At 41.3% G+C, this 12,500-nt stretch overlaps 1 protein-coding gene across 1 annotated transcript in view; it reads right to left on the bottom strand.

Annotated features, from left to right (window-relative positions):
- The window catches only part of LOC309569012 (uncharacterized protein), a gene marked incomplete at both ends in the record, with an annotated part of 150,319 nt that overhangs the window by 46,771 nt on the left and 91,048 nt on the right, over window positions 1–12,500 (bottom strand). The window contains 2 exon segments of the mRNA XM_082274772.1: window positions 545–652; window positions 2,176–2,316. Coding sequence (XP_082130898.1) covers window positions 545–652; window positions 2,176–2,316 — 249 coding nt within the window.

Below are 12,500 nucleotides of genomic sequence, written 5' to 3'. Positions count from 1 at the left end.
GATGCCACTGCATGCAAGGTTGCAATGTTCATTCTGAAGTCTAAGGCTGGGTTCACACTTATGTGAATTGGATGCGGGTTTCCCCCACATCGAAATCGCATGCCAGGAGGCTCCTCTGGGATGGCTGCAGAGCGAATTGCACAGGAGTCCAGTGTGTCTTCTGGTCCATTTCAGTTCCGAATTCAGCTGGAAATTCGGATAGAAATTGGACCTGAAACGGTGAACTGGGACGCAACGGGACCCCGGCTGTGAGCCGCTCCGCACGGAGGTGTGAACCCAGCCTCAAGGTCTGTATTTTTTTCAATGTAGCCTTCATTCTGTATATAATTATTATGTCAGAGCTAACATAGTCTCATGATCTGAGACCCTTCTGATTGCTTTCTGCTTGTCAAAGGGGACATGAGCTGTCATGACATTTTTTAAACATATCCACAGCATGGGACATTATGCTTGAGGATGTTTATTTAAATTCTGCAAGCGAGAAGGATCCCAAAAATATTTAAATGTGCATGTTTGTTTAAGCAATAAAATGGGATTATTATACCTCCGCAATAGCAGGTAGACTGGTAGCTAATCGTTGTTCCATTGACACTGTATTTCTGACTGCCGCAGGTACTTTGTCGGGCACAACCTCGAATAGATGACGCAATTCCTGCAAAAATATAAATAAATAAATAAAAATAAATGCTAGGAGCAACAATAATAATATTATTATCATTATTATTATTATTATTATTATTATTATTATTATTATTATTATTATTAACAGTATTATTATTGTTATTATAATTATTATTATTATTATTATTATTATTATTATTATTATTATTATTATTAATAGTATTATTATCATTATCATTATTATTATCATTATTATCATTATTATTATTATTATTATTATTATTATTATTATTATTATCATTATTATTAATAGTATTATTATTATTATTATTATTATTATTATCATTATTATTAATAGTATTATTATTATTATTATTAATATTATTATTATTATTATTATTATTATTATCATTATCATTATTATTATTATTATTATTATTATTATTATTATTATTATTAATAGTATTATTATCATTATCATTATTATTATCATTGTTATCATTATTATTATTATTATTATTATTATTATTATTATTATCATTATTATTAATAGTATTATTATTATTATTATTATTATTATTATTATTATCATTATTATTAATAGTATTATTATTATTATTATTATTATTATTAATATTATTATTATTATTATTATTATTATTATTATTATCATTATCATTATTATTATTATTATTATTATTATTATTATTATTATTATTATTATTATTATTATCATTATTATTATTATTAATATTAGTATTAGTATTATTATTATTTTTATTATTAATAGTATTATTATTATTAATAATAGTATTATTATTATTATTATTATTATTATTATTATTATTATTATTAATAATAATAATAATAATAATAATAATAATACTAATAATAATAATTTAAAACATTAATTATCAAGTTTAAAGTGATGCTTAAGTGGAACTTCACCCTAAAGTGGTTTATGCCCTCCTGCTCCTCTCCTCTACTATTTTTGGCCTTTTTCTTTTGAGGAAGGGAGTGGAGTACCTGGTTTTGACAGGCACCTTGTTCTCACTTCCGGTCGCATCGCCAGGGCAAATCCACCAGAATTTCTCCCTCACCCGCAACCTGATGGGACACATTACAGGTCCCAGAAGGCTGCGGGACCATTCACAAAGTGCAGCACGGCTCTCACATGTGCAGTTGTTAGACCGCTGTCAGGCCGCAAGGAATCACAGACGGCTGCCCACAGCAAACATGCCTGTGCCGGGGACTCGAAGACCAGTGAAGAACTGGTTCGGGTGAGGGCAGTGCTGGACCCTTGGACAGGTAAGTGTCCTTTTTGTACAGTATTTGTAACTGCTGACTTTTTTTTTCAAAGAGAGCAAAGAACCGCTTTAAGAAAGTAGCTTAGAGTGGCCATCAATTTTTTTGCCAATAAGCTGCCAACATATCTTCAGAAACCCAAAAGAAAACCCATGCACAGGAAAAACATGCAACCATGCAAATAGTGTTCTAACTGGGACACTTGATTTTATTGTACATGTAATTTTTCAAAAAAAGAAAATGACTTACCACCTATGGTAGTAGAATAGAGAGCACACACAGTCTCTTCTCCATAACAGTCCACCGTTTGCGTATTGTAACACCAGCTGGAAGAAGATGATTGGCAGGTGGGACAGGTCACTCCGTTGGGTTGAGGGCTGACTGATGGCACTTTAAATCAGAACATAAATAATTAATTTTTTGCAAATGGTGGAATGCAAAGGTTGACCACTCTCCCACTGGTCATTTTTGACAATGGATTCAATAATTTTCATTGTACCAGGATAAATGTGGAAGCCCACTCATAACATGGACCACCAGAAGTATCTACAAGCAGACCACAATGGTTGGAGGTCACAATCCAGCCTTATGATGATGTGGGCAAAAGGCAAAGGAATTGCATGCCAGGTATCATCTAAAACTCATACTCAGGTGCAGCTGAACCTTTTTATGACCTAATTCATTGCCACACCTACCGAAAATTCTATTGAGTCAACCAACATTAGCAGGTAAAATTTTGGCCATCCATGATTGTCAAATGGATCCTTCAGGAGATATATATAACCCTTCACCTGCTGCAGCTTTTCTCTCCATCTCTCCAGATGTCTTTCAGGATAGCCATGTGAGCCCTGTCCTCTTCTTCCTCTGTCTTTCCTGACAGCCGAAAGTCCTTAATGAAAGCAGTGCTGACATAACTGCCCCACCAGGCCATTTCATGTGGCCCTCGTACCTCTGCTGCAGCTGCTGCAACCCCTTGGTCCCTACCCCCACAGCAGTCAGCAGCAGAGAGGAGGACAGAATTCCTCCGACAGATCCTCTCTGTACAGCAGCAGAACCCCCTAGGCTCCACCTCCCCTGGTCTCCGACAGCTGACTCCAGCCCTCCCCTAGTCCTCCTCCAGAACCTGCATTTTCTGCTTCTCAGCTCTGCCCCCAGCTTCTTCCTGGCAATAGAACAAGGTAAGGGGGGGGGGGTGCACTGTGATGTAAGGGAGGGTGGGGGACTCTTGACTCCTGATGGTGGGTCTCTTGACATCTCATATAAGGGGGGGTGCTCTGGACATCTAGTCTTACAAATACAACTGGCCCTTTCTGGGCAGCCATAATGTTGATGTGGCCCACAATGAAAGTGTGCTTGACACAATCAATACATCAATACACTTGAGCATCATTCAACCAAAAAGACTGAGGACATCTGGGGGTGGAGAAGTGGTATTGTAGTGGACAGCTCTGGCTCTGCTTAAAAAACCTCTGGGGGGGGGGGGGGGGGTAAAAAAAGAGAATTTAGCCTAGAGCTGAGCTTTTAACTTTGATCTGAGGTAGTGGTAATTTAAAGCCATCAAATGATTCCAATCCATCCTTGGTCATGTGACAATGGGTGACTTTCGTTCGAACCACCAACAGGCTTGTATTAGACAGACTAGCTCACCTAGTTTAGCACCCACCTTAGAACCCCTGCAGAGGATCCAGAATTTGGACCCCCCCATGGTATAGAGAAGAATAACCTTCATGCATGCGGAGGCAAGGCATTGTCCACCTGTGTTCACAGAAGGTTGCAAGCTCCTGCCCGAATACTGCAACATCAGCAGATATAAGTCATTTTCTTTTCATTTTATTGAAATGTATTTGAGATAATCAATATATTCAGTCAATTAATACACAACAAGGGCTCTCCTGCCTCCTTTTTTTTCTGGTGGATACCCCAAGTCCCCCCACGGTTCTTTAACCACTTTAAGACCAGGCCTATTTCTGACATTTGATGTTTAAAAGTTAAAATCCATATTTTTTGCTAGAAAATTACTTAGAACCCATATATATATATATATATATATATATATATATATATATATATATATATTAAAAGAGACCCTAGAGAATAAAATGACAGTCATTGCAATATTAGTTAGTAGACGCGATAACTTTTGTGAAATCCAATAAAAAAATTTTACCAAAAATATGTAGTAGAAAACAAATTGGCCTAAAATGTTAAAAATTTTGATTTTTTAATTTTTTTCTGTCATATAGCAGAATTTGAAAAATATTGTTTTTTTTCAAAATTGTCGCTTTTTTTTTTGTTTATAGCGCAAAAAAATAAAAACTGCACAGATGATTAAATACCGTCAAAAGAAAGCTCTATTTGTGAGAAAAAAAGGACGTAAATTTTGTTTTCTGTACAGCGTCGCGCGGCCACGCAATTGTCCGTTAAAGTATTGCAATGCCGAATCGTAAAATAGGGCCTGGTCAGGAAGCGGGCAAATCCTTCCGGTCTTAAAGTGTTCACTCATGTTATGCTTTGTACACACGCATCGATAGTTGGCCTTGAATTTTCGGCCAACGTCCAATCGGCCGATTTTCTGCTTGTTAGTATGATGCTTTCGACAACCGACTCCGACTTTTCGGCCGAACAAAATCTGGTGTGCATGCTATAAAATTTTTGTTGGCCGTCAACAGAACGGCCGATTTTCCGTCAGTCAGTACAGATTTCAGGAGACAAAAATCTGATGAGCAAGACTGGGCATGCTCAGAGAAGAAAAAACACACGGAAAGTCAACCATCACATGACATCACTTCTGAAGCTGGTTTTTGTTGGCCGAGAAAATTCGTGTGCAGTCTAGAGCACATTTCAACCAACACAACAACACTGGACAAAAGACGGCCGATCGGTCGGCCGATAATCGCTGCGTGTGTACGAGGCATAAGAGTGATTCATTTTTAGAAAGTTTTTTGTTATTTCGGGAGAAAATATAATTGTCATTCCGAATCGATTTGTATTTTCAGAAGTTATGTCGGAAGATTGGTGATATATTGCTTTTAATGTGTTAATTCGTTATTTTGGAAGTCTACTTATGCACTCTGAGTCATCCCTGCTAGTCCAACCCACAAAGAGAAATGGAACGAACTGATTGGATGATATAGATTGGAGTTGAGTTCGTCCAAAAGTAACGAAATGGATTTGAATTGGAATTGTTTCGTATATGATCCTGTCTCTTCCATTGGTCTCTTCTGCAGCGTCATCTCCCGGCTGGCAGCCAGCCAGAGGACGAAACCGCCAAGACCAGGAAGCAACCCGAGAGCCATGAGGACACACATTAGCTTCCATGAGAGTCTATATAATATTTATATTTATATAATATTTAGGTCCTTGTTTACAAAACACTGCACTTACCTGGCAGAATAGGCGCGGTGCAGTTATCCAAAGGGCAACAGGAGGTGGACATCTTGGTAGTGCCATAAAGAGTGCTAATGCTTCCAATTTTGTTACACAGGTTTTGCAGTGCACATGACCGGACGTATCTTGTAGAGTTCTGTCCATCTGCCACCAATGGACACCAAAGAGTTTTATAAATATGTACTTTCAAAATTGCGGTAAAATATTTTCACCCTCCACCAACCACACCAACATAAGGACCACCAAAAGGCTACCAGACCTGGTTCAGAGGTATGCATATAACATTGTTCCAGAAGGCTGTGTCGGCAGAAACGGGAATGGGTCCCCAAACTTGGCTTTGACTATGGCTAATTCTAAATTCCACCCCAATCTGTTTTGATTTGAGTCCAGTTTAATAGGCAGTTTTTTTTTTTTTTAAGACCCAGTTCACACTGGGGCGACCTGTCAAGTGACCTGGTCGCCTGACAGGTCGCCGTAGGTCGCCTGCCATAGAGAAGCTGTGGACCCGTTCTAATAGGAGCAACACAAGTCGCTCCGACTTAGAAAAAGGGTCCGGAGCTTCTTTGGGGCGACCTGGAATGACCTGCATTGACTTCAATGTTATGAAGTCCGTGCTCCGAGGTCATGGTGTGAGCTGCGCACCGCGACCTGTGAGGTCGCCCCGGCAAGTAGCGTTGCCCCAGTGTGAACGGGGTCTCAAGGGTTGTAAGCTTTAAACATGAAATATGAACAAAGCATATCCCTCTACAATGTGTATGTATCTAAATGCAGAGCACAAAGTTATTTTCTAATATTATATCATAGAAACATATGGGATCAACATTATCGACATATAATATGACCGTTTTGTGCAGTCAATGTGTGGTCTGAAGTAAATAGATCTGATATATATGGATCAACGCGTTTTGCCCAAATAAGGGGCTTCTTCAGGATCCACTAATTCCAAACTCTTCCCCCTCCCCTTTTCCCTTCTCCTCCCCTTTCCCCTACCTCCCCTCCCTTTTTACTCTTCCCCTTCCTGTAATCTCTGTGCATCACCTGAGGCCAGTCACTGCATTAGGTATATGTGAGGGTGTACAACCACTTTAAGTTGAACTCCAACCTCCCCTTCAGTCTTGCACAGTTGTACAGGCTCCTCTCCTGGACTGAAATGGCTTCCTCTGATTTCAGTACACACTGTGAGCTTCTCGCAATGTGCATTAGAAGTTGCCGCAAGTCAGATAGAGCCCATCTCATTTTCATGGCCTGAGGGCGCCAAGCATAATCTAGCCCTTTCCTTCCCAGCCTGACTGTTTTTTTTTTGCCTATCCTTTCATTCCGTTTTTCAGTTCTTTTAATCATGTTAGCTCAGTATCACGTGTGGGTTTTACCCAGGGTAGTCTGCATGCAAATACAATCTGCTTAAGAACACCCACAACTCCAGACTGCCGTACACCCACATTATAGCCACTGGATGGAGCAGACAATTATAATATATATTACTAATAATAATAATGGTAATAAAAAATATATATATTATTAATTATAGTATTACATCAGCTCCATCTAGTGGCCATAATGCAGCATTTTCCTGATTTACTCTATTCTGTATGAGTGAAAAACATTCGGCCTAAAGACACAATAGCCTAAATACATTTGTTTCTTTAACCACTTGCCGACCGCCGCACGACTATTTACTGCGGCAGTCAGCCTCTCCTGGGCAAAGTGACGTACCGGTACGTCACCCGCCCACGAGCCTCTAAGGGGCGAGTGTGCACCCTTGGGGGGTGAGCATGCGCCGCCGGAGGCGCGCTCCCGCCCCCGCTCGTTCCCTGACATCCCCGAGTATGTGACCGGCGGCTCCGATGTCCGCCGGCCCCTCGCGATCTCCCGAAGGAGAGGGAGAAAGGCAGACGGCTGATGTAAACACAACCGTCTGTCATTCTCCCTTATGCCCTGTACACACTATCAGATTATCTGAAGACTTTTGTCTTCAGATTTACCTTTTCTATGTAGTGCAAGGGCCTGCCGGATTGGATACAAATTGAAAGTGTTTATGTTTGACCTCATATTATATGGTTTTGGTAAGTCTGCAGACAAAAGTCTTCAGATAATCTGATAGTGTGTACAGGGCATTAGATCATGACAGAGGCTATGCGATCCTGCTATGTAGGATCGCATGTCTCTGTTATGATCTAACAAGCCACGCCCCTTGACAGTTAGAATCACGCCCCTAGGGACACACTTAACCCCTTGATCACCAATAAAGTTAACCCCTTCCCTGCCAGTGTCATTTTGACAGTAACAGTGCATATGTATAGCACTGATTACTGCAGTAATGTCACTGGTCCCCCCAAAAGTGTCAAAAATGTCAGTCAAGGGTCCGATCTGTCCACCACAATGTCGTAGTCCCGCAAAAAAAATCGCAGATCGCCGCCATTACTAGTAAAAAAAAAAAAAAACAATAAAAATTACATAAATCCTTCCCGTAGTTAGTAAACGCAATAACTTTTGCACAAACCAATCAAAATACGCTTATTGTGATTTTTTTTTTACCAAAAATATGTAGCAAAAAACAAATTGGCCTAAAATGTAAAAAAATTTAGATTTTTACATTTTTTTGGGGGGGAATTTCATATAAAAAAATGTTAAAAATATTGTTATTTTTGCAAAATTTACGCTCTTTTTTTTTGTTTATAGCTCAAAAAGTAAAAATCACACAGGTAATCAAATACCACCAAAAGAAAGCTCTGTTTGTGGGGAAAAAAAGAACGTTTATTTAATTTGGGTACAGCGGCGCACGTGCAATTGTCCGTTAAATTCACGCAGTGCCGAATCGCAAAATACCCCCTGGTCAGGAAGGGGGTAAAATCTTCCGGGGCTTAAGTGGTTAATTAACCAGATAAACATGATATTAGTACTTATCAATATGCGCAGGCTCTTAAAAAATACATGGACCAACCTTCTCTATTATATGTGTGGCGAAAAATGTCTCCCGGGCGGGCACAGGGGATCGGTAGGAGGAAGGGCAACTTGGACCAGCGTAGAGAATTAGTCCGAATTAGACCGCGCAATTGTCCGTTAAAGTCACACAGTGCCGAAACGCAAAATAGGGCCTGGTCAGGAAGGGGGTACAATCTTCCGGGGCTTAAGTGGTTAATAATAGTATTACATCAGCTCCATCCAGTGGCCATAATGCAGCATTTTCCTGATTTACTCTATTCTGTATTAGTGAAAAACATTCAGCCTAAAGACACAATAGCCTAAAAACATTTGTTTCTTTAACCACGCCTATTTAGCCATGCCCACTGTAGATTAGCCATACCCACTTTTTTGCACTGCTGGAAGCCCCCACCCCATCTGTCCAGTTTTTTATGGACTAAAAGCAGCAAACCCTCTTTCATCTCCTGGATTCAATACACCGGTCCTCATTCAGGATCTGTTTTGGATACAATCAGCATTTAAACCCAACTTACCCAGAGTGGATTCTGTATAGGAGGTTGCACAAACATAGCCCTCAAGGCAGGTTACAGCTTCACCTGTGCATGATGTGGAGTTTGTAGACATGCATTCTATACAGGTGAGAGAATGACCTAATTTAGGGTAAAAAGAGGGTTATTTTTAATTTTTTTTTTTTTTTGTCCAGTCCAGAAAAAAAAACATAAAAACTGTATAAAATAAGCAAACTTAGCCTAACACCTTGGGGTCTATTTACAGCGGATAAAATAAGTATTGAACACGTCACCATTTTTCTAGGTAAATATATTACATGTTAATATACAATACCCCAGTTTTTCCCTGCAGCCATGGATTTATTTGATTTTATTAAACACACAAAAAAAAACACGTAAGAAATTATAGTGGGAGGGGTAGTGGGAGTACTGGGAGTGTCCATCACAAGTTCCACACACCTCCGGAAGCTCCGACACGTCCATGGTGACGTCAAATCCTATTATTGGAACGCAAATGCAAATGGCCATTGCGGTATATTTTTTTCATGCTTTCAACAAGAATACATTTTGTGAGTGAGCATTTTATATTAGTAAAAGCTTTTTAAAATTAAAATGGTATCACGCCGTGATCTTTTAAAGCGGAGTTCCACCCAAAAATGGAACTTCCGCTTTATGTATTCTAACCCCCAGACATGCCACATTTGGCATGTCATTTTTTTTTTGGGGGGGGGGGGGGGGCGGGTACCTAGTTTTGACAGGTACCCGCTCCCACTTCCGCTCGGAGCGCCGCAGCGCCCTGAACGGAAGTTCTCCTCTCTCCCTCCCTCCCTGCAATCTTCTGGGACACGTCAGAGGTCCCAGAAGATTGCCGGCCAATCAAGACGCGCAGCGCGACTCGCGCATGCGCAGTGGGTACCCGGCTGTGAAGCCGCAAACTGTCACAGCCGGGTGCCCACAGCAGTGATGCCGGCGCCGAGGGAGAGGATCGAGGCTTCGGGCGGCCGCATTGCGGGACCGTTGGACAGGTGAGTGAAATGGCTGGAACTCCGCTTTAACCACATAACGACCGCCCACCACAGATATACTGCGGCAGGCAGCCGCTGCTGGGAAAAGTGACGTAGGGGTACGTCACTCGCTCAGCCGCCTGTGTTTGTGTACGGCTGAATTTGCATCGCATTCGGACCAAAGTCGCACAGGACCTTTTATTTGGGTGTTCACACCTACGCGATCCGATTCATGTCCGAATTGACAGTTCACACTGCGATATGCAAATTGATCTGGATGTGGATAGATAGCAGCACCTAGAGGAGCTGCATATATTATCTGATGATATAAAGCCTGAATACCGTGGCATCTTTTGAGTTGCTACAGCTATTGTGCTTATTTTATAAAAAATTTGTCTGCACTTAAAGCGCTTTTCTATCTTTTTTTTTTGCGAACTGATCTGGGGGGTGACGTTAACTTTGTATTGACACCCCCAGGAGTTCTCATATGGCAGTGTGAACTGCCTGCGAGTTGAGTGCGATGCGAGAACCCCTTAGTGGATTTGCAGGGGTTCTACTTAGTTACTAAACATCTCTGGGGATCACACTGCATATTCCCAGCGTTCCCCGCATCGCACAAATGCAAACCGGGACACATGCGAAGCGGGGAACGCTGGGAATATGCAGCGTGATCCCCAGAGATATATAGTAACTAAGTAGAACTACTTCACTACTGTACTTAAGTACGGAAAGGCGGTATCTGTACTTTCCTAGAGTAGAATTTTTTTCTCCTACTTCCACTTTTACTTCACTACATTTTTTCAATGATTTCAATACTTCTACTCCGATATTTTTTTTTTTGTGCTGCATAGTTACTCGTTACAATTATAAAAATAACCACTGCCAGAACAGTAGATGGCAGGTTTCATGAAGCTCAAAACATGTGTATAATGTCATGTGTATTATCAGCGCATACGAAAATAAATGCTACTGTATGTATACATAAAAGCTGCATTTGAAATAATAAAAAACAATATCATGTTCAAACTTTTGACTTCTTTCTTTAACCACTTGCCGTCTGCTCACTAGAGCTCTACTGCGGCAAAGTGGCTCGATAACGTCTGGCGACGTAGTACTACGTCACCAGACATTCCTCTTTCTCGACGGCGCGCGCGCGCCGCCGGAGGCCCGCTCCCGCTGTATTCAGTCACAGCGGGAGTCGGGCCAGGGGAGGAGCGGCTGCTCTTCCCCGATCGTCGGGGAACACAAGCGGGCGGATCTCCTAAGTGACAGATTGCAGGGTCAGCATAGCTGAACATCCGATCTGTCCCTGTGTCACTCAGTCACCTCCCCCCACACACGTCACTAAGCACCAGGCATACATTAACCCCTCCCTCTCCAATAAAATTAACCCCTTCCCTGCCAGTGTCATTTTTACAGTAACAGTGCATATGTATAGCACTGATTACTGTAGTAATGTCACTGGTACCCCCAAAAGTGTCAAAAATGTCAGTCAAGGGTCCGATCTGTCCGCCGCAATGTCGCAGTCCCGCAAAACAAATCGCAGATCGCCGCCATTACTCGTTAAAAAAACCCACCAAAAATGACAAAAATCTTTCCCTTAGTTAGTAAACGCGATAACTTTTGCGCAAACCAATCAAAATACGCTTATTGCGTTTTTTTTTTTTTTTTTACCAAAAATAGGTAGCAGAAAACAAATTGGCCAAAAATTTTAAAAAAAATTGATTTTTACATTTTTTTTTGGGGGGGGGGGGGATTTCATATAAAAAAACATGAAAAATATTGTTATTTTTTCAAAATTTACGCTCGTTTTTTGTTTATAGCGCAAAAAGTAAAAATCGCACAGGTGATCAAATACCACCAAAAGAAAGCTCTGTTTGTGGGAAAAAAAGGACGTCATTTCGTTTAGGTACAGCGTCGCACGACCGCGCAATCGTCCGTTAAAATCACGCAGTGCCGAATCGCAAAATAGGGCCTGGTCAGGAAGGGGGTAAAATCTTCCGGGGCTTAAGTGGTTAATTAACCAGATAAACATGATATTAGTACTTATCAATATGCGCAGGCTCTTAAAAAATACATGGACCAACCTTCTCTATTATATGTGTGGTGAAAAATGTCTCCCGGGCAGGCACAGGGGATCGGTAGGAGGAAGGGCAACTTGGACCAGCGTAGAGAATTAGTCCGAATCAGACCGCGCAATTGTCCGTTAAAGTCACGCAGTGCCGAATCGCAAAATAGGGCCTGGTCAGTACAAAAAATGTTGAATACTTTAGTACTTCTACTCAAGTCACTTTTTGATCGAGCGCTTGTACTTTTACTCAAGTATGGGTTTCGAGTACTTTATACAACTCTGGTGATCCCGCATCGCATCCGCACCCCTGGCAGTTCACACTGCCATATGCGATACGCAGGGGGTGCCAATTGAAAGTTAACAACACCCCCAGTTGTGATCACATATCGCAGTGCGATCTGCAAGTTCGCACAGAATCGGATCGCACTAGTGCGAACCACCATGTGATCCGATTCTGCTGCGGATAAAAAAAAAAAGGGTCCTGTGCGTGTTGGGTGCGGATGCGGTGCGAATTCAGCCATACAAACTTATTGGCTTATTTTGCACCGCACAGACATCGCATGTGATTTCAGGAGCAGTGCTCTCCGAATCACATGCGATCTCTGCGATCGCAGTAATGTGAATCGGCCCTAAAGGAGGCAGATAGGAGGGGCTCACGGTTGGGGTGCACAGAGTCAGACA

Source organism: Pelophylax lessonae (assembly GCF_965119305.1).
Source record: "Pelophylax lessonae genome assembly, chromosome: 12".
Taxonomy (NCBI): domain Eukaryota; kingdom Metazoa; phylum Chordata; class Amphibia; order Anura; family Ranidae; genus Pelophylax; species Pelophylax lessonae.
This window is presented reverse-complemented; position numbering and strand designations above follow the sequence as displayed.